The 23,127-nt window shown below is 36.5% G+C and overlaps 4 protein-coding genes and 1 non-coding gene across 6 annotated transcripts; 3 read left to right on the top strand and 2 right to left on the bottom strand.

Moving 5' to 3' along the window:
• Positions 1-222: 222 nt before the first annotated feature.
• Positions 223-9,860, bottom strand: LOC119993677 (probable UDP-N-acetylglucosamine--peptide N-acetylglucosaminyltransferase SPINDLY). Its single transcript, XM_038840889.1, has 18 exons — positions 9,565-9,860; positions 8,594-9,027; positions 7,335-7,496; positions 7,046-7,221; positions 6,883-6,958; positions 6,199-6,327; positions 5,937-6,056; positions 5,783-5,851; positions 5,626-5,707; positions 5,359-5,453; positions 4,838-4,902; positions 3,999-4,197; positions 3,172-3,366; positions 2,588-2,682; positions 2,333-2,468; positions 2,019-2,236; positions 1,804-1,931; positions 223-1,218 (listed from the first exon to the last, which is right to left on the bottom strand). Exons 2-18 carry the CDS (start codon positions 8,999-9,001, stop codon positions 791-793), a joined length of 2,781 nt encoding a protein of 926 aa, XP_038696817.1. The 5' UTR covers positions 9,002-9,027; positions 9,565-9,860; the 3' UTR covers positions 223-790.
• A 1,537-nt stretch (positions 9,861-11,397) lies between these two features.
• LOC119995090 (WD repeat-containing protein LWD1-like) lies at positions 11,398-12,715 on the top strand. The gene is made up of 2 exons (XM_038841465.1): positions 11,398-11,529; positions 11,635-12,715. Exons 1-2 carry the CDS (start codon positions 11,502-11,504, stop codon positions 12,654-12,656), a joined length of 1,050 nt encoding a protein of 349 aa, XP_038697393.1. The 5' UTR covers positions 11,398-11,501; the 3' UTR covers positions 12,657-12,715.
• Positions 12,716-13,024: 309 nt separating this feature from the next.
• Positions 13,025-13,096, top strand: TRNAH-GUG. Its single transcript has one exon. It is a non-coding gene; the product is annotated as a tRNA-His (tRNA).
• A 62-nt stretch (positions 13,097-13,158) lies between these two features.
• Positions 13,159-16,562, top strand: LOC119995442 (vacuolar protein sorting-associated protein 55 homolog). 2 transcript variants are annotated; one of them, XM_038841953.1, is made up of 5 exons: positions 13,159-13,301; positions 13,932-13,983; positions 15,208-15,247; positions 15,335-15,419; positions 16,107-16,562. In XM_038841953.1, the coding sequence occupies exons 1-5, from the start codon at positions 13,276-13,278 to the stop codon at positions 16,288-16,290; spliced, it is 387 nt and encodes a 128-aa protein (XP_038697881.1). In that variant the 5' UTR covers positions 13,159-13,275; the 3' UTR covers positions 16,291-16,562. The 2 variants fall into 2 exon arrangements, with proteins under 2 accessions (XP_038697881.1, XP_038697879.1); XM_038841951.1 differs by lacking the exon at positions 13,159-13,301 and adding an exon at positions 13,759-13,846.
• A 1,568-nt stretch (positions 16,563-18,130) lies between these two features.
• On the bottom strand, positions 18,131-19,556 carry LOC119995441 (NAC domain-containing protein 90-like). The gene is made up of 3 exons (XM_038841950.1): positions 19,354-19,556; positions 18,946-19,250; positions 18,131-18,653 (listed from the first exon to the last, which is right to left on the bottom strand). The coding sequence occupies exons 1-3, from the start codon at positions 19,520-19,522 to the stop codon at positions 18,324-18,326; spliced, it is 804 nt and encodes a 267-aa protein (XP_038697878.1). The 5' UTR covers positions 19,523-19,556; the 3' UTR covers positions 18,131-18,323.
• Between the last annotated feature and the right edge of the window lie 3,571 nt (positions 19,557-23,127).

Raw genomic sequence — 23,127 nt, 5'->3', positions numbered from 1 at the left:
CAATCCTTGGTCAGTTGCTTCATTTATATTCGAGTCTCCCTAATCTTCCTGCTACGATGTTTCGGACTTTTGAATAGGCCATGGGAACAAATGGGTGCAATTCAAGTGGCCTTAAAGTTAAAGCAAAGCCAGTTTTTTTAATTGAGATTTTGGGTCTGTTGTCAAGTTGTTATGAACCGATTACCTGTTAAATTAGCTTATAACTGATGCAGCATAAGCATGGGAGACCACAGAACCATACAAGATGTAGGTACTGACTCTACTACAATATACTCACCATTAGAACGATCACTGATTTCTAATGGTCACTGATTCATATTCCAAAATGGAAACCTAAATTGTTACAGCTCCTCTCCAACTCTGAAATCAATCCTGACATCCTGAATATCGAGAAAGAAAATGCCATGGTAAAGAAAGACACGGGAGGGGAGGGAGGAGGAAGGTGACGGGTCTCCTGATTTACAAGCCAACTAATTTATATATTTAAAGGGGGAAAAAACTGCAATGCAAACACCAACACCTATAAATAGGTAACTCAAAGCATTATCTTTCTTCAATCCGCCCGACTCCTCTGTCGCAATGGAAAATATATTAACCTTGCAGCACCTTTTTCCCAAAAATATTTGGTCCTACACGAACACATTGAGGTTTCCACAGTAAGTAACACCACCGTCAATAGGAGTGATAGCCATGATGCCAATATACTTCAGCAGACTCCACCCCTTTATAAGATAGTAAGATGCACTATCCTTGTCGGGGCTCACATGCACCAGTAAGATCATATTCAAATTCAGCTCAGCTTGCCCAAATTTGTAGTCTGATTTGACTGCGTCCCATCTTCTACGGCAGCAAGATGCACTACGGATGACGAATCAGGATTAAATCCATTGGCCTTGACAGGTCCGGGTGGGCCCTCCCTAGAGATTGTGATCCTTGTCGGCTCAGAATTATTGATAGGTGGCTCTAATGGAACAGCCTGCTGTTGTAGCATTTCCATTCTCTTTAAAGATGGTACATCACCCTTGCAATACCTGTGCCACAAATCCCGATAAGTTGACTCTAACCCAAGGGTAAAGTTCAGTCCATCACAGACAGGTGATTTAGCCATAAGCTCCCGGAGACTCATCCTCAAGTTTGCAAGAGCTGTGACATCTGAGGCAAGTTGCAGTGCCAACTGCACATACTCGTCTTCATTTTTTGCAATCAGATGTCCTAAACCTGCATGGCAATTGACAAGAAATCCATATTTAACTTAGTTGAAGAATGCATGAACTAATTATTTCTTCAACAATAATACCAGAAACATTGAACGACCAACTTTATAAAGGGCACAAGAATCAGTCCCATAGAAAAAGGAATGAAGAGAGGGTCCCATGTCTTGGTCACACTAATGAGCTCACCACGAACAGGAAAATAAGGGGCAAGTAAATATAAAAATGGAGTTAAAAACTGACTTCTACAGTTTTATTGTGTTTCTAATTATCAAACTGTCAGTGGGCTTGCCAGTATTTATGTTACTGACTTAGATCCCTTAAGAAAGTGTGTGAGAGGGGCAGGTGAAGTAAAAAAAAGAATATTATATCTGCACCTTAGCAATGGCTCTCGTAACAATGGCAACAGGCAATAATGATGACGCTAATGCTGATGAAAATTGGATATGACTAGCACATTGTCAAATGCCTATAATCCTAATCCTCCATGAAACAGTTAATTCATTCAGAAAGCAATGGTACTTTGAAGTTTGAAGTAGCCATCCACTAGCAATACATTAGTTCACAATATAAATATAAGAGAAGTTCTCACCAACTTTGCTGAGAAGACTCACACCAACATTGTGAGCATGTAATGAACCAGCCATCGTAACACATGGTACACCCATGTACAGAGATTCACAAGTAGTGGTTGTCCCAGCATATGGAAAAGTATCCAAACTACAAAATACCGGATAGAAGCAAAAGTTATAAACTCCAAGAGGATGCATGTATCTAGCTAGAACTAATGGAGACAATGAGGAGTACCTAATATCCATAAGGGAGTATGCTTGCATATGATCATGATTAAGAAGAATTAAAGGCAGTAGATCAACACGAAGAGATTCCAACCCCAGCTGCTCCAGCAGCGTAAGAAATCTTTGTCTTACACTATCACAGCAAAATGGCTTGCACTTCACCACAAGTCTTGAGTTTGGAACAGCGCAGAGTATTCTAGCCCAAACTTGCAAAACTTTAGGTGTTATCTGTGAAGGCATATAAAAGACAATCCCAGAAATAGTCTAATGAGAATACATAAACACTACTTCACCTGAGTTCCCAAATTTGAAACTACCCAGTACCTTAGCAAGATTGTTAAAGCTACCAAACGTTATGAAGCCATTGGAAAGAGCGGGAGTTGGAGAAACAGGCCCAGCCTCCGGAGAAGGAGTATAACAAAGGAAGCATTCGGGCAGTCGAACTAACTCCTCGACATGCCTGCCATAGAATGAAAGAGTCAAGCCCAGATTAAACATCCCACCAATGTTTTTGCAAACAACTAATTCTTAACAGAACAAAATGAGTTCTTTTATTGAAAAAAAAAAAAAAGAACCTACTTTTGCTTAGTATCAGGAGGATCAGCCAGTGAATCAGTTATTCTGTAATCAATGCTAGGTAAGCCAGTTGTATTAGGGTAACCAATCCAAGTCACCTACAGTGAAAATAAACAGAAAGTAAGATCAGAAACAAAATCCATCAACCATTTAAGCTAAATGCACAATTGACTGTATAAGATAACACAAGATACATCTCTGTCCAGTATATCACAATTCTTTATCCCATTAATCAGTGGTGGGGAAGCTTATGTCTACAATAAAAAATTAAAAAATATGCAGAAAGGATATTGGATACCAGACTAGACAACTATTTTAAGTTATGCCAACTGCTCTATGTCAGCCAATTGCTCATACAAAATAATATAATGCATAAATTTTATCATGTCACTCACACGTGTGATGGATTCTCACTAATTTTTCATCTTCATTCATGAAGCCTACACCAACATTGCTTGGGACAACGGCTTTAATTTGATGATGATGATGCGTATAAAAAGATTTAACTCAAGATCCACTAATGAAAATAGAAACGAGGGCAACAAGTGAAGACACTGAATGCAAAATTAAAATAGCTCCAAACATACCTGAACTGGAGCTGGTCGACATGCCATCATTCCTAACTTATTGTTAGCAGTATGACCAGTGAGTTCCACCAAGATGTCGACTTTATCTTCTCTTACCATGCTTGCTACCTTCTTCTCATCAATCCCATATATATCTCTCCATGTCCCACCCTTTTTTAGGACTTTCTCCTTAAATCTGTTAGTTTTTGCATCTGCCTGCATAATGACGTAAATATAATCTCAGACCTCGCTTAAAATGACAACCACATTGTATGACACCATACAACCGTACAAAAGAATCTGATCATATCATGATAATCAGTAAAATCATAGATCTAATAACTAAAGGGTGCACCAGTTTTACAAATGTTCCATGTAAGTCATGAGTTGTACTTTGTCTTCTTTATATGCACAAACAACCACCTTGTTAATATAAGTAAGCTAAATTGTGATTATTTTTATGCCACCCTTGAATTGCTAGGAAATAATAAATTTGGTAATCCATGGGTAATTAACATTAGGTGAAAAGTACATTCTGTTAAATGTCTGAGTCCACTAAATAAACTTTGTGTTTTAGCATAGACACAAAATAACCAGTGCTCCACAATGTAAAATAAGCAAACGACCCTCTAACAACTGGTATCCAAAAGAAACACATTTCTTGGCACCATAGATGCCATACAAGTTGAATTCACCTTTAGTGTTCATAGTGACAAGATTAGACAAAATACATTAAGTACCAAGAAAATGAATATGCATTATGAATAGTGAATAAACAGACGCAATCAAACAACAGCATAGTCAATATCTTTCCAAGAAGCACAAATAGATAACACGTTAATTGATACCTTCACGACGGCTGAATAAACAACCACCTTGTATTTTGCATAGTCATGGTAAACAAGGGGAGCCTCGACGAAATAAGATACTGAATGTGTAAAATAATCTGGAGAAACATATCCAATCACAAGTTGTCTTTCTCGATCTTTTGGATTGTCCCATGAAGTGTACTGTTGGTATAACCTCATAAATCGCCTACCCCAGTCCCTGCAAGAAAACATTTCAATTCAGATTCATATTCAAATGAGTTCAAGAAGTCCAATGCTAAGTAGTACAAGCATGCACATAGAGGCAAACATGCCAAAAACAAGAATACAATTGGTCCATGTTTATCTTTTCAAGAGAAGGTTGCCCTGGAGAAACTTAATAATGTGCAGTGTAAATAAACTCATTGTTTCTTAGGGGTTTGAAGTCAAAAGATTCAAAGAACATTTAATTAGGTCAAGAAAATTGATTTTCTTATAATCTTTCCAACATAAATTATGTTCTTGTTGGTGCTACTTCACATAGTTCACTTTTTTTTCTTTAGGTTATTTTTCTTGTTATTGTATCTTTTGAGGCTAGCTTTCCAGGGTGGCAGTCCGGGACTTACATTGCCAAGTAACAAGTAGAAAAGATATTCAAAGACGATGTAAGCAGTAGAGTGGCATGCACATCAAAGGAAAAGAACGACAAGAGTTATTGAAAATAATATAAACCTTGCTATCAGTTTATGTAATATCTCTTCTAAGATGAATCCAAATACTTCTAGATAGTCAAGATACATGGACATAAAGTTCCATTACCAAAAGAAAAGGTAATAATGAAGAAAACAATGCATCACAAGTCATAGGGAACTATTATAAACCTGTGAGTCTCAAAGAGTTTATCATCATGTCCCTCTTCTATATAGTTCATTGCAAGCAATCGATTCTGCAGAAAAGAAAATATATAATTAAGAAAAGATGAACAGAAAGTTAAACTGAAAGAGGGACACAAAAAGACAGAAATAGGCACCAACAGCCATTTCAACTTTTCATCACTTCCAAGAAAAGCACCTAAAAAGAGGTACAATAAGCTCAGAACCTATCTTTTCATCGAATGGGCGGTACAAAAAATTCCATGTTTAATACTTATGTAGACACCTTGAGCAGCTTAGTCACTACCTTAAGCAGCTTAATCACCACAGTTATTTTTAGTTTTTAAAGATAATGTTTTCCAGAAAAGGCTCTGACAACCTGGATGGCATGCTAAACAAATTCCCTGTTTTACATGGTGTAAGAAATCTAAAGATAAGAAGATCGATGCTGTACAATTATAGCAAGGGACACTTGGACAGGCCACATTGCGAATTTTCTTTTATTTTTAAATAAAAAAGAAAGAAAATACCTGTCCTGCATTGCGAGAGTCAGGATCTATCTTAAGGCATTTCTCATAAGCATCAATAGCCTGAGCTATACTTCCAGCATCTCTGTAAAGAACCCCTACACATAAATGGCATTCGAAAACAAAAAGAATAAGCTCAAGAAATTACACATTTTAGAAACTTCCAACAAATTAAACATCAACATATGCTGCAACTTCTGCATGTCTTTTTGTCTCTCCATGCATGTTCACGACTGTGCGAAGAAGGGGGAGGGGGAGAGAGAGAGAGACCTAGATTATTATAGGCTTCTGCATATGTGGGATTTGCCATGATAGCTTTCTCAATCATGTTTGCAGCAATATCCATCTTCCCCTGCAGTAGAAAGAATAGTAAGAAACTGTCTAAAGAATGCAGCTATTTTACATAAGAAATGCTTAAGTGCTAAACCTGAACAGTGTACACAACACCGAGGTTGTTCAATGACTGTGAGAAGTTTGGTTTGATTGACAATGCCATCTGTAGAAAGGGTGATAATGATAATTCACAATAATGTAAGCGAAAACTAAAAATGAAAATATCTCACATAAGTATCAGAAAGTACCTGATAGCACTCCACAGCTTTATCGAGGTTGTCACGGTCTTTGTATATAACTCCTAGATTGTTGCATGCCTCTGCACAATGTGGATTGAAGTGGAAAGCAAGTTCATAGAACACAATTGCCTGCATAATAAAGTGATTGATTATTAACTTTTAAGTACAACAAGGTATAGGCAAACCGTGTCCTATCAGTGAGAAAGAATTTATTACGAATAAGAATTAAAGCTTCCACAGGAGAGCAAATAATTTTAGGCATCTCACTTACCATCTCAAACTTCAACATTTCACCATAAGCAACCCCAAGATTATACATCGCATCAGCATAGTGCCAATTATAATATAAAGCCTTCTTGTAATATGCCACACCTTGATTGATGTCTCCCTCCAACTTAACCTGAGTGGACAAATTACTAAATCTAAAATCAGGCAAGGCAACACTGAAATGGAATCGAAATTACAAGTTAAAACTACTCTCCTTCCCCCATTTACTAGTACATATGAAATTGATCTCCCAGCTCTGTCTTCAAGTTTTTTGGCTTTGTTATTTCATCTTTCGATGCCACAATGTTTTATGCCGACAGGTAAACAACTCCTGTGCACGGGCACATAAACTGTGGAGAGGTCTCCATGAATTGAATTTGTGGCCTCTAGGTTGCACCCAACAACTCTACCACTGAGCCAAATGTTCGCTTGAACCAACCATGATTCCAAAAACCTCCAGTAAATTACCGTAGTGACTCGCTACTAGCCTATTACATTACATGTCTATTAAGAAGCAATTATCTTTTTTCAACCAATCCAACTACCAACCATGATTCTGCTTTATAATCGGCAACAATGTAAGAATAAAATGATGTCAAAACAACAACAAAATTAAAAGGATCATCTGATTTCAAATGTCTAACAAGAAGATAAATGCACTAACTGAGGATAGGGATGCAAAAAGAACCTTTGTTCCCAAATCTGTCAATGCTATTGCCATATTATTCTTTGCTATCTCAAAGTTTGGCGATACAGCAAGACACCTGACACAGCATTGCAGTTTATTAATTACGGCATCAACAGACGTACAGCCATCAATGGCATTCAAGATCCAATAGTTAGTACATTACCTCTCATAACAGGCTATGGCTGACTCCAGATCACCACGGTTTTTATAGATGACACCCATATTGCAGTATGCTTCAGCATACATGGGTCTTTCAAGTGCTGCCCTCTCATAGCAACTAAGAGCTGTGTCATATTGCATCATTTCAGAGTAGACAACCCCAAGGTTATAATAGGCCGGCTGCATATAAAGGAATGAGTATAAGGATACAGAGCTGTAAGAAGCATAGAAGCATGATTAATAAAATTGAGGAAGCACGGTGAAGGAGGAAGTAAAACAGTGAATGGTATTACAGCATAATGTGGATCTGTTTTAAGCGCCTCGTAATACTTCTGAATTCCCTCCTGAGTATTTCCAGCAAGCTTTAAACTGGTTCCCAGATCAGTTAAAACAATGGCTAGGCATTCCGCAGCAGGTTTACAGGAAGCGTCTGCTTTTAGGGCCTTCTGATAAGACTGCACCCAGTAAAATCCATTAAGTTTTACTCTACAATATCTGACAGAAATGGTATCAGAGTAGCAGACTAGCACAAACAATTCCATTAAGTGGATATGAACACATTTACTGCTTACAAACAAAATAATAGTACAAAGGAACAACCGATTTCTTACCACAGAAATGTAACTCATGTTTGTGTGTCCCGCATGATCTACAAGGAGAGCACTGCACAAACTTGACATGGCACAACGTGACCAGGCAAGAGGACTACGTTCCTAATTATGTGCAATTTATTCAAGTAGTTTGTGCATGTCCATAAATAAGGGAATACCAGCACTAGTAAAGTGGTAACCTGAGTTGGCAAGATGCGTGAAGCAAGGCAGAGTAAGAACTTTATTTACCCGGAAGAAAGGTATACAGATAATCAGCAAGGAGCTATTACCCATCAGTAAGACACAATTAGCACCTGTTCCAGCAGAAGCCTAAAGTCTTATGGGCTCAGAATGAAGCGATGTTCAAGAAGATAAGGTATCCTTGGATAGTCTAAGAAGACATCTATACTTCAGACGTAGGGAAGCACAAGTGCAAAACCATTATGGTGGTATGGGCTACGGATAGAAAGATCAAACAAATGTTTGCATCTTCACATAAATCAGTATTCCCCCCACCCCTACAGCTTCCAAGGTATAGTTTTAAGACACAGCCTCAGTGGCAAGGTCCAAGTATCAAGTTGTGTGTGTTAGGCCCACAACAAGCTCAATCTATTCTAAGCTATATATGTGCTGAATTATCAAGCAATGGGGGCAAACATCTAGCAGAAGTAATATAGCATTCATTCACAGAAAAATCACTTACAAACTGACGTGAGTCTAATATAGACATTTCTGTATCCCAACAAGTAATTAAAGTACCATCTTTAGGTACACAGAGTTACACGAGGTGTCTAATATAGAATTTCTGTAAGGCGAAATTTTATGAAACAAAAGTAAAGAGGAATAATAACAATAGCAATAATCTAACAAGTTTATATACAAATCAATGTCCAAACACAAAAGGCATATAACATGAACTATATCTATTCGTGAAAACGATAAGTCTAATGTCATGAGCATACCTCTGCAGCCTCTACCAGGCGGCCTTCATCTTTGTACAAAATTCCACAGTGGGTGAGGGCACATGCATTCTGGGGGTCCAGCTTGATGGCTTCTGCAAAACTGTCAAAAGCAAGCCTTCCCATATTCTGTATCTGCAGGCATATCCCCTTTCCAATGTGAGCTTCGACATTTCCACTATCTTTCTCCAATATACTCTCATACAGAGCAAGTGCATCAACAAACTTGTTCCTGGATCGAAGAATGGTGGCGTAAGCAAGCGTGTCCTTCACTTCACCCTTTTGTACAGAAGCAATACTAACAGGAGATCCACCAGTACCAGTTGAAGGCTGTGATCCTTTCAAAAAACCATTCTCTCTAATTGGGTCTCTTTCTCTCCCATCACCAACATCTTTTTCTGTCCATGCCATCGGGTTTTATGTATAGTTTCACTCTCCTGGATCAAATTTATTAAACTTGGCAAATATTTCATTTGAATAAAACCACGGCATTACACGGAAACACAATATAGCAACTTCGATAAATCTAATTGCACCGTCAACACAAACACTTCTAAATTTGATGAACCATAAATAAAATAATAACAATAATTAAACCATGTTACCCTTGTCTATCAAAAGCACCAGCAGGTGTCCAATGGTAGACACTAAAACAGAACCAAGCAATACAAGTTATTGAAACTAAGACTCCATACTCCCTTTTTCACCAGAATCATGTTCGTTCTAGCTATGGAACAGTCCTAGCTGGTTCACTTAACAAAACCACACACTTCACTAGACAAAATGGATACTTTGACATCGAAAACCCCTAATTGCAAAAACAAAGAGCACATCAAACGAGCTTTATAACAAAAAAAATCGCAAACATGTGGTACGATTGATTCAATTAACAAAACCTAGCTCGGCATATATTCCACGAAAAATAACCCCCTCAACATATTCTCAGGCGGTAAAATTAGGGATTCGGAACTCACATCCAAAGACTAGTCGAAGTACACGATTACTCAATAGCGGCGCATGATAAGATGAGGAGGGCCGCAGATTAAACTCCCCTGCAATACCTGCCTATTCGAAAGTACGGTCCACAGAGAGAAGACGAAAGCCGAAGCGACAGAAAGAGAGAGCGCCTGTTGGCTTCAGCGAGAGGTGGTGATGGAGGCTTTAGCGCTCACTCCCTCTGGCCTCCGAAGCAGAAATATCGATGTCTTCCAAACCCAGAGACAGTGAGAAAACGCAGCCCCTGTTGTCCCTTCCCTAATGGCAAACAGTGTTGCATCATAGAGACAGCCTCTATATCTAAACCATATTTCTCCCGTTATTAACGATTTTGCCACTGCAAATAATAAGGGCCTTTGTCGCTTTGGACCCTAAATTATTATCACAGGTGACAGGAAGTAAATACACGACTAGTACTTCTTTCATTGTTGGCGGAATGGCGGTATCATTTATTTATTTTAACTTGGAATTTGTTTGGCAGAGGTTAAAAAAAGAAATTAGTTTATCAACTGACAAAAATAAATTAACTTATTTAACCGCGGTTAAATAAATTGTCGTGTGCATATACTAAAGTATTTTTGAACTAACCTGGTTGGTGGAGTTTATGTTTTACACTATAATATATGGTGCATTTGGTAAAGCAGTAAAACTTAATGTCTACACTATCTCATATATTAGCGTAGACAATATACGTCTTATCATATAGACTCTTATTTATCAATTTAGTTTTTGTCTAATTTGAGAAAAAGACAAGATTACATGATACATATATGCAATATAGACTCTTATTTATCAATTTAGTTTTTGTCTAATTTGAGAAAAAGACAAGATTACATGATACATATATGCAAGTATGTCGTATATTCTATATAAATCAATGATTTGTCAAATCCTATGTGTATAATAATCAAAGATTCATAGTAGTATTGGTGAGAAACATATTTCGTCAATTATAACTTATGAGAAAATCATCTAGCATATATAAATATCGGCTAAAGATCACTTTGATATCGCGTTGGTTTGGTAAGAACCAACTATGTAGTTTGTAAATATGACCAAATTGTAACTCATTTGGCATGCATTTTTTTAAATAACAACAATATTATAGTTTTTTGGTTCAAAATAGATAATATATCAAGTTTATTTGGATTATGCAAAATTTAACATAGTATTGGAGGGAGTTTGCAATGTGAAGGTTACACATTAAAACAATTGGTTTTTTTTTTTTTTGTTTCATTATTTTTAGACAAGGTGGGATATATTGATTTGACAATCTTTTTCTTATCACAATGTCACGTAGCTAGATAGTACATTATGGTCAGGTAGATAGGTAACAATGAACCTATAATAGTCTTCTTTTTTGAATAGTTAAACTCTCTAAAGATAAAAACATGGTTCATGTGATAATAATTAATTAATAAATAAAAACACCATTTGCAATTATAAAAGTAAACGGTTCTGGTGATGATGAACCCGGCTGTTACCTGATCTTGGACGTGTTCAATTACAAATTATTTTTGAATTTTTTTAGTCGCATACGACATCATACAAAGTTACATTTGGACATATGATATTGAGCCTAAACTAGTAAACTCGGGTTATAAGATTCACATACATAAAATTTGTACCTAACAAGCGGATAAACCCAACACGTGACCACATTGTATACTTCTTTTGAAATCATGGTGGCTTGAATAAGAGATACGTCTTTTGAGTTACAAATTTTGGAGACAAGTAAACCAAACCATGTCTTTGTGCTCGTGAAGATTGACTATTAGCTTCACCTTCCATTCCCTCCTTTGAATTCTGCTTCCCATTTATTCATCTCTCCTTACTCTCCCTTCTCTCTATAATAACTAAACCAACACCTCTCTCACTTGAATCTCTATGTGGTTCTACTTTCAGGGAGCAAATCATGGGTTCCTCTAAGTCTCCTGTGCCCTGTAAGTTCCTCTCCTCCTCCCGCTCGCTATAAAAAGCAGCAACCATATTCACCATTTCTGTGTCTGTACTTTTGGTTCAATCTCTGTGTTAAATTCCATTTCCAGACCCAACAATGCAGAGCCCATCAGAAAAAAGGCTCGGAGTCCACAGCTACATGGGTCAGTGGCCCATTTACTCTCTCGCGTGGTCAGCCCGTTGTGACAGAAAAGCTCGTCTCGCCATTGGTAGTTTTCTCGAGGATTACAGCAACAAAGTCGAGCTTGTTCAATTCAACATCGAAACATCCGATTTCGCTACAGATTCTCGATTAATCTTCGACCATCCGTACGCGCCGACGAACCTAATGTTCTTCCCTTCGGAGGACACCACCAATCCTGACCTAATCGCGACCTCCGGCGATTACTTACGGTTATGGGAGATCAACGACGATCATATTAAGCTAAAAACTCTTTTTAACGGTAATAAGAGTAGCGAGTTCAGTGCGGCAATAACGTCCTTTGATTGGGCTGACTTTGATGTCAATCGTGTGGCTACGTGTAGCGTTGATTCCACTTGTGTGGTTTGGGATGTAGAGAAGGAAACTGTGGATACCCAATTGGTGGCTCATGATAAGGCAGTGTACGATATCTCATGGGGTGGGTACAATGTGTTCGGTTCAGTTTCCGGCGATGGATCGCTTAGGATTTTTGATCTGAGAGACAAAGAGAGATCAACGATCATCTATGAGAATCCGATTCAAGATTGTCCCTTATTGAGGGTCGAATGGAACAAATGTGACCCACGATTTGTGGCCACAGTCGGCATGGACAGCAATAGAGTGGTGATTTTGGACATTCGGTACCCGACGACTCCATTGATGGAGCTAAGTAGGCATAAAGGGAGTGTTAATGCTATATCGTGGGCTCCGTCGATCGGACGCCAGATATGCTCTGTTGGGGATGATTCAAGGGCTCTGATTTGGGATGTGGTGGGGCGGGGATTGAGATCAGAGAATGGGTATGAAGTGGAACCTGAGTTGTGGTATAGTACTTCAATGTCTGTGATCAATCAAGTACGGTGGTGTCCACTTGAATTAGAGTGGATTGCTGTTGCTTCCACCAATAAATTACAGCTATTAAAGGTTTAAGATTATGTATATGTAAATGTAAATTCAATCTTTAATGGTGATTACTAACCCGGAAGCGTTACATATTCATAATAATTTTGGTGTTTATAATTGTCCATGATTTAAGTGGCATAATGAGAAATGTGGGTGGTGTTTATAATTGTCCATGATCTAAGTGGCATGATGAGAAGTGTGGGGATCATTTTGTATACTAAATGGATTTCAATCATGGGAAGTAAGTTTGGCATAATGGACAAGTCTTCTATTGTAATATCTTTTTAGCACTAAACCTGCCATTAACCAATAAAATAAATAATTATAAAAGTAAAGAAGAGGTGGCAGGATGGTATTAAATTAAATATATATATATGGCAAACGGAATAACAAAAGTGACTGTAGTTTAGTGGTGAGAATTCCACGTTGTGGCCGTGGAGACCTGGGCTCGAATCCCAGCAGTCACAATTTTTTTTCCTCAGAAATTATATTCTGACGATGTTCGCTCACTTCATAAAATAAAAATAGAAAAAGAAATAGCGAAATTGGTTCCATCACGCGATCCTTCCTGGACTTTTCTTCGCTTTTCCTTTTTTTTGATTACTGGTTCTGGTATCTGGCTATCAAACTTTACTCTTTTGCAAGAATGGCGATGACTGTCGAAGGTAAGGTGTTTCTTCTAATCCATTTTTTCAATCTTTGCGTCGACTGTGCATCTCTTAATTTCGCTATTGAACAACTATGGCGCAAACTCTTCGAATCCCGATAAGTCGATAACTATCCACCATGAATAATTTGATCGAATACTATCTTTATTATGAGCTCACGGCTTAATTTTCCGTTTGATTAATTCCAAGTTCTCTATAATTTTTGCAATAATTTATGCTGGAATATGCTATTACGTTAGGGTTTCCAGCACATATAGATGCTGAGAAGAAAAAGATGTTGATTAAAATATGCGCAGCGGCATCTGGAACCCTAAATTCATGTGATCGGTATAAATTTGCCCTAGGATCTGTAAGAGAACAGTTCTCAGCCGCACAAAATACTTTGTGACTATCCGTGGCATTAACAAGTTCTATTTTCGAATGCATTTACTAAAATATTTTCTAACAAAGTTTGGTACTCTTTGTTATTTCTGATCCTTGTTATTTCTGATGTGGTGCATTGCTATTTTGTGATGGCTGGATGGTTATTGTGATAATGTCCTCTGCAGTGTAAGTTAGCAACTTTGAATTTATAATTTTGGCTTGTTTTGTAACTGGAGTTGAATAACTTCTAATTGGATTTGTTTAAATGCAGTCTTGCTGGGCTTGCTTTCATGTTTTCAGCTAGCATTCTGCTACAAATCCTGGTATGCCGATTCTCTATTTTGTGGCCTTGACGTTGTCATTCATCCCATCTTGTTGTAAATTTTCTGATTGGTAACTTGCCATTTTTGAGATTATGAAGTATGAACTCTTCGACATTTGTAAATAGTTATACCATTGAGAAAAGCTGCTGTTTGTTCTGTTTCTTGTGTTGTTATTTCATTTCTTAACTGTAATGGATCATGAAATCTTATCACACAGACCCATTTGAAAGATGTTAATATTCATCCTTAGCGTAGTACAATGGTGTATTGGGAATAGAGTACTTTCTCATCTATATACTCATCTTATCTGCTATACTCTTCACATATGGAGATATGCTCTAGAATCTTGGGGATTTAGACTAACTGAGACTTAAAGAGATATTGATGGAGTGGAAACTTAGCAAAGGTAGGAGAAAGAGATGATGAGTTGGTTAAAGTTGAGGGACAAGATATATCTAAGCATTAGCTTTCTAGGTATCTTTGGTCAGTAACAAAATGATGAGGAATCAAAGAAGATATATATTAAATAACCAAAGAAGTTATTGACAAAATGGAAAAGTGAATATGATTTAAGTTTGCCATCAAGACTCTAGAGTAAAATGATTACGGGGCCATTTCTGCAAAGCTTCCTTGTGCTTCTTGAAAGGCTTCTATTTTGTGTGTGCTTAATGGAGGATAATTCTTCTGTCATCATTAGCCCGATTTACATTATTATACATCAGAACGTTTTATTCTTTAGGGCTCTCTTAAGGTTAGCTAGTGGAGAGACAGATTATTTGGCTTACTACTTTTATTATGAGAGGGAACAATTTGGGTTTGGGCCGTTTGGCAAACGGAGTGACGGAGGGTGATTCATCTATAATTATGACTTTTGTTTGGGGTCTAAGAGGGCCACTGCAGCGATATTGTTCTCATGTTTCTGCTTTAGATCTATATTTTGATCAAGCTTGTTTGGATACAATTTGTTGCCCGCAACAAATTGAAACACCCTCATGACATGCAATTGAGGTTTGATCTTTTGCATTTAGAGGGGGCTTTGCACTTCCTGTCACTCTATCGAATAAAGGCACTCCTAAGTAGGGGAGGGATACTAAAAAGAGAGAAAAACATTGAACCTTTTTCCTTAAATGTCTTGGGAATCTAGTTACTCGTATCCATTTTCATTAATTCATCTATCTGTTTATTTCATTGATTCTCTATTCTTTCTATTATTTGGGTTGACAGGCTTGTGCTCTATACAACAACTGGTGGCCCATGTTATCAGGTGAGGAATGCATTTAAATTTGGCTAAGCTATGGACTAATCAGGGCTGCATTTGACTTGTTGATGACATTAAGTATTGCTTATGCAGCTCTCATGTATGTGATCGTTCCTATGCCTTGTCTATTCTTTGGAGGTGGGTCCACTCGGTTTTTGACTAGCCGGGATGGTGGAGGGTGAGTAATTCCACATCTTTTTAACCTACAGAGAAGTGTTTCTCGGTAATTTCATGCATTTTCAACTTACAGAGAAGTGTTTCTGAGAAATATATAAAAACCTTTCTAATGGTGGGCTTTGGTTTGACGAGCTAACAATTCTTTGATTTTTTTCCTGTTACTGCCCCTTTTCTGTTGGATGCTTTGTGTGTTCTATGACATTGACACAGATACAATTTTATGTCACCAGCCATTTGCTGTGCTTTGTTTTCATTCTGGTTCCCATGAATTGTTGATAACAATGTTCTATAGATTAGAAAATTGAACATATTCAATAGTTATATTATCTACAATATACTGACTTCAGATCCAAAAGATTATGTTACTATGTTTGAGACCCCTTTCTCGTAAAAAAGAAAAGAAAAAGAAAAGAAAAGACAATGGTAAGCCTGATAAAGTTTGGCCTCTTAGAGGATATTTAGTTTGTTAAAAAGCTAAACGTTCAGTGAAACGGGCACCTTAATTTATTCTTCTTGTAGCAACAGTAAGTTACTCTGATATCAGATAGCTTGAAATCGCTAGCTGACTGCAATCCCATTCACAGTTTGTTAGTACTTTGATACCATTTTCCTTTCACAGATCTTCCTCTTATGTAATTTTCTTATATAATTGCTCATTCTGTGTTTACTTGAATCGTTTATATTGCAGCTGGATAGATGCTGCTAAATTCATGACAGGAGCATCAGCTGTTGGAAGTATAGCGATTCCTATCATCCTTAGGCACGCTGATATGATTGAGACGAGTGCTATGTTCATTGAATTCACATCATTTTTCATATTCGTATGTACTGTCATGTGCTTCCATCGTGCCAGCCTTGAGGATGACTGGTGACTTCCCTTAAGTTCGCAGTTGAGTTGCATGCTGTTTTATTGACTAGTTATCGCAATCAATCATCTGGGTCAAGGGAAAAGCAACAAAAAAATCGCTCATTTTTTTTAATATCATTTTCGTGTATATTTTTTAAAAGGCACTGACAAACTCATGCAGTCATGCGTTGTTGTATTGACAGAGTTTCCTTAGTGGAGCTAATTGTAAGTAAAATTAACTGCTTTGTAAGGCTTATGAACTAGAGTATATGCTTCAATATTTGGCTACTACCTGCATGGAGTGTGGTATGCCGTTCTTTGCTGTTTAATTCTGATAATATTCTACGCCTGTGACAGTCTAAATTTGTTTTTTTTACAGGTACTCTTTTAGAGAATTCAGTGTGGGCGACTCCTAAAATGAGCTTCACATAAACTATATATATATATATATATATATATTCTCACAAAATGGTATAATGGGTAATGGGTGTATAACTTGGAGACGGGGAGGAAAATTGTTTGTTATTGATGGAAAAAAAAAAGAAAGTGCTCTACTAGTTTGAAAGCATACCCACACAAGGAACGCTTCATTCAGTCTCAAAAAGATGTAATGAAAATACGTGTGATTTTACAACTTTAAGAGCGTGAGCTTGGATGTTTGGGCGTGTGCAACTTGTATGTTGAAACCTAGAAGCCAAATAGATTCTTGAGCTGACTTACGTGAGACACAAGAAGCTGTGAGAACGAATTCTCAGAGTTTTTGCTTAATATTATTGATAACCTTCTTACGATAAGCAAATAGGCTTTATATAGCCTTAACAAACTAACTACTAATATGATTAGAAGAGCTAATAAAATACTAGTTCGTACTGGACTACTATACTAATTAAACTACTACTAAACTACTGTCTTCATATTGGCCAGTACTTTAGCCACTTTGACCCAAGGCAACTTCGGTGATGGCTTCCTCATCAATTTCGTTCACAGATGCAAGTTCTTGGCACTCTTGATTGGGTTGGCCTTCTTGACCTGCTTGACTGGCCCGGCCTTCTTGGTATTCTTGACTGGGCTGGGCTTTATTCATCTTCAACTTGTAACGACGAGCACGGTTGTATGCATTCTTGAGCTGTGGTGCCTGGTTTTCATCATTGTACTTGATCAAACTGAAACAGTGGGCTTGGAATTTACAAAGCTCAGTTTGTCATTGGCCGAAGGACCTATATTATGTACTCGATTATTCTGTTTTTTACAGTTTTACCATTTACATGTGCGGATGGACAAATATTGCGAGGGACTTAGACTTGGATTTTTTTCTTCTATGGAACTCTTGGAAGACTTCAAAAATCGAATAATTTTTTTAAAAAAAAAAAAAAAAAACTGTGGCTGCACAGTATACCCACAGGTCAGAACTTCTAGGAGTTTAATAATGTCAACTTTTTTGGAAAAAAGTTTTGGTTTATCTGTCAGTTCTTTTGGACTTTGGGGGCCTCGTGCAGTCAAATTTAGAGAAAAATATGATCAGAGAGGGGGTATTTTGGCCAACTTTTTTTAAAAAAATTTGATTAGTTTGAAATTTTAACAAATTCAACATGAAAAAATTAATCTAATTTTAAACCGTCGAATATAAACTCAAGATATTCAATGTTTGATCGTAATGAGTTTGATTGTTGTTTGAAACGAAAAAATATCATTAAATTCATCATGAGAAATACTACATATTTATGATTTTTTAGAATTTATAAAAAAAAATTTGGTTAGGTCTAGTGTTTTTTCAATACTGGACCTACCCCAATCCAAAAGGGGGTCATCAGGTACTTTAGCCCAATTGATTCAATCGAAAATTTTAGTTGGAAATTTGTATAGAAAATAGATTGCAGGAATTTCCCTTTATTTCAAGCTAAAGCCATACATCAAACCTTGGTAAACTCTTGTGAATGTAAATAGAACTTGAAACACTAATGTCTCATTCATCCATCCAATGAATTAGGTTAATATCAAAATCATCCAAGTATGCATTTCCAAACATAAGGTTAATTCCATCCAAATGGCTTCATTTTACTATATATCGAAAAGTTCCCAGTCAAAAAGTTTCCAGTCCAACACAGGTTCATTAATATCATCCATAGCCTGCATCCCCATAGTAGTGATTCCAGCATGAGCTTCCACAGTTTGAGATTGAGAGGGGCAGTGATTGTGATGATGATCCCCTGAGGATGAACTGTCAAGAGAAGTTGTTCTCTCCTCCATTAATATTACTGGAGGTGCTGTTCTTGCCTGGTCATATTGTATTATCGCTGGCTTGTTGATCGCTGTCACTGGACGCCTGTCAAATGCCCTCACTGATTTCGATTTCTTGTATACTCGGCACAAACTGAATTCTTGCCTTAACTGCAAGATTAAATTAAAGCACAAGCCCAATTAAGACTATATGGTCGTGAGAAGAGGGTAAAAAATCCACAGAGTATGCAAAAAATCGCATCCACATATTAGTACTATATATATATATATACACACATAATCATCTAATACTATAGTTTCTTATAATCATCTAATTAATGCCATAGTTTCTTAGAGAAAAATTACAAAATGAAATCCAAGTTTATTAATTTATTGCAAAAATTAATAATCCTGTTTATAGTTGTTCTAGGGTTTTTGTTTCCCACTGAAAACATGGATTTACCTTTTGAGATGCAAGAGCACAAGTAGTGGTAGAGGATAGTGGTTCACCATCTATGGCTTTATAGTCATTTATCTTCCATTCAGTTTTGGTTCCAGTTGGAGCTCTTCCCTCATAGAACACCATGGTCCTTTTCACTCCAATTATTCTATGTTCTGATGAATGAACATATCCAGGAGACCCAGTTGCCTTCCAGTAACCAGAGTATGTGAGCCTCTTCGGTTTCCCTCCGCGCGCCTCGCTCTCTTGTCTCGGAATAAAGAAGAACCACTGCTCGGGATCTCCTTGACAACAATCTCCAGCATAATCTGCATACCCAAACAATATTCATATATATATAAATGTTCAGGAAAAAAAATAAAATTTGATCGAGTAGTGAAAAATCAATAGAGAAAGATTAATTATTTGTACGTGGAAGTTCTGATGGATGGAAATGGTAGATATCAAGGACAGGAATAACCCTATCCATGACATGGTTAAGGTAATGATCCCTGGTGTTTTCAAGCTTGTTGGGCAGATAATAAGATACCAGCTCCTCGTCCGTCGGATAAAATCGATACCCAGGCGGCATATTATCCATGATTTTCTGATACAAACACAGTTGAAGTTTTTTTTTTCTCAGTAATTCATTCGTGGTAAACTGATTGTATATATATTGGGGATTGGGAGTAGTAAGTGATGAGAAACTGCATGGAAGTTGCGCGCAAGACGAGTATAATGAGAAAAATAGAGAGGAGAGAGTCAGACGCACACGCGCTTGTCGCTTGAAACTTCAACTACGCCGTCTACGCGTTTGTTTGTTTCTGTGGAAACGAGGCCAAGCCACCCCAAGATAGTCATTCCTCGAGTGTTGGCAACTAACTGCGGTTAGTTGGGTTTAGTTTTTCTTTTTTTTTTGGGTCTCCCTCTCCTTAGTATAAAAAAAATTAATAAATAGTATACATATAAATATATTTTTTCTCAATTTTTTTTAAAAACATTGAGTATGTATGATGGATCAAAAAACAAATACATATATTCAAATTTAAAAAAAAAATTGAACCCTAAAAATTATGATCTCATTTAAGAACTCATATGAGAATTCCAAACATATATATACATATATGTGCACACATATCTACATATGAATATGTTCGAGTGTGAACTAGCTAAACTCATAGACCCGCAAAATAATCGACAAAATAACCATTCCAAACGAATACATAGAAATTTCGTCTACGAGTTTAGGTTAGGAATCAAACTCACAATTTCAAATAGGTAAATTCTCACTTAGTTGTGACTTGTGAGTAGTGTTACGAATGTTATATCCCACATCCATTGGCTTAGCCAAGGGATGTGGATTTATAAGATCAAGCCCCCCTCTCATATTCAAGAGGCATTTTTCTTTAGACCCAAGTATCATTATAAATGAGACAGCCTGGAGAGAAATAAAGTTATGTGGACCCGATGTATCTACAAGAACCGATAAATCCAAAATATTGAACGTAAATAAGATTGGGGTTTTCCACAATAAGTAGTATTGAAGATTTCAAAATAGGGTGAAATGTTCGAACATAAATATATTAGGTGTGTGTGTGTATAATATAATTTGTTTTGTATTTTTGCTTGTATGCTACTCGAGACATTGTCTGACTTGTCTTGACTTGTACGATCTCAGTCAACACTTGTACGTTAACATGATACGTCATAGGTTGATTACTGAAATGAAATGTTACTATCGAAATTTGCATTGTACAAGCAGAATAATCCTAACAATACATTATCAAAGTAAGAGACAATTTAAGTCTTGAAAAGAAACAAATATATATACACACACACACGATATGAACGGTGCGGAAGACACATTGCCCGAGGTGACCCAGCAGGGGGTATATGTTGCGGTAACCGGTGAAACCATGTCTCTGGGCATGTTATGGTCATGTTGTGGGCATGGTGCGGCAACTGGTTGACGACGTGTATGGTCAGCTGCAATCGCTGAACTGCAAGGGTCAAGGAGGGCAAGGGAATAACGACGGAGGTGATTCCTGGGTTTTTCCCATCCTCCACCGCTCACTTGAAGAAGAAACAAACTGCCTGTTTGGCAGAGTATTGGTCACAGTGGATTCGTTACTTTAACCGTTGGCGGCCAATGCTTTACCAAACGACAGAGTGTTAACAGCGGAACCGTTGCGCGTTTCTGCTGACATCAAATAAGCTCCCAAAGCATCGGATTAATATAAAGGCGTGGGTCTCATGCTTTTTTGCATGGGTCCCATGCCTTTATGTTACTTTTTATTTTTTTAAAATTTTTTCATGTGGGTCCCAAGCCTTTTTGCATAGGACCCGTCATTTAAAAACTTTTATGTATTTAAATATTACATATTTATATTAAACATATTAATAAATTTATATTAATATTAAATTTATTTATAGTGATATCAAATTTATTTAATTTTACATAAGTAATTATTATAATATTTAAATTTTATAGTTAACATTAATTTTATTTAATATATTAATGTAAGATTAATAAAAATAAAAATTATTATAAAATCATTATATTTAATATTTAATAAAAATTATTATTTTATTAGTTTTATTAATAAAATTATATTTATTATATTATATTTAATAACAAAATTTGATATAAAAATTATAAAATCTAATATTATAATACTTTAACTTAACAATATTTCCTCTAGCACTAATTTTTAGTTCGTCAAACACCTCACAACATATTCCACAGCTTTAAGCTCAGCATATTTCCCACAGCATTTTCGCTAGCATTGAAAATCAATCTATCCGCTCTACCAAATGCACCCAAAGACGGAGAGGGAAGAAAAGGAGGTAGGGGAAGGTGCGTTCGGGTGTTTGCAGACTAGGTTTTAAGGGTGTAGATGAAAAAACGAGGAGTGCAAATAACTCCACCCTGACCTTCACCTTCATTTTCTTCGTAATTATTTTCTTAGTTTTCCATTGGAGTGGATCTTTACGCAATGTCAGAATATTCTCTCATTCAGTAATAGTACAAAACGTTTTCCCCAAAATTAAATGGAAAAACTAGAAATCATACATGCATGTTTGGATCATTAACTATAAAGATGTATACCTACAAAAAGTCACACATTTTTTCATAGAAAGTCTTCCTCGTCATAGAATTTTAGAAAGTCTAAAACAGCTAGCTAGCTAGAACTTGTAAAACAAGAATTTGAAGAACATTGAAAAACTTGCGGAAGCTGAAGTCTCTGATGCTAAAAGACTTGGTGTAAGGAAACTCTCCACAAACATATTCCCCAACATCTTGAGGTGGAATTTGGAATTCTGAATGTTTTTTTTCCTCTATTTTAATTCTCTCTTTATATTTTACATGAGATTTTTGAAGTATTATTTTGTTATGAATTCGTCTGAAGATTTTCTGGCGCTAGCTGTTGATTGCACTTGCAGCTATTCACATTAAAAAATAACACATAAGAATTTCATGAGCAGATTTTTTTTATAAAATGAAAATTTGGAAAGTTTAATGTGTGTATTAAAAAACTTTTAGTGTGTATTTAGTAATTGTGTGCACTTAGTTCAATTTCGTGTTCAAATGGCGACTCCCTTTAAAAAATTAGTCATGACTTTCTAGAAATTTTTAGTCTTTTTACTGAAGTTTTTTTTGTCCCTAATATAAGCTCAAGTTTTGTTGAATTTCAATATATACAATGGATTACCATATTGTAAATTCTTAGCGTTTTATTTTCAAGTATTCTTACATACCAAATACATCTTCAACTGGTCTTTGTAGATTGTTGGTGATCCTTATCGACACCGACACATAAATTCCAGAGTCAAAGACTTTCACAATTGTCAATCTCTCTAGTCTTTGCAAATTTTCGATGGCTCCATCGACACAATATCACTTGTAGATTTGACCGTATACATTAGTAAAATCATAAATTACTTCCATACTAGACTCTCCTTCCAAGTGTTGATGCTTTTTGGTGGGAAATTCCTTTGGAAACAATTTCCACGTACATGAACCCCTACACGTCGATATGACTTGACTTTAGCATTATTCGAAAGTACAATAACGAAAGTTCCACATTTTTTTATACAATTTAAATACAATTTGATTTATTCCTAAATTGGGTATTGGGATCTTTATATATATATATATATATATATATATATATATATATATATATATATATATATGTATGTATG

This window comes from Tripterygium wilfordii, chromosome 3 (assembly GCF_013401445.1).
Source record: "Tripterygium wilfordii isolate XIE 37 chromosome 3, ASM1340144v1, whole genome shotgun sequence".
Taxonomy (NCBI): domain Eukaryota; kingdom Viridiplantae; phylum Streptophyta; class Magnoliopsida; order Celastrales; family Celastraceae; genus Tripterygium; species Tripterygium wilfordii.
This window is presented reverse-complemented; position numbering and strand designations above follow the sequence as displayed.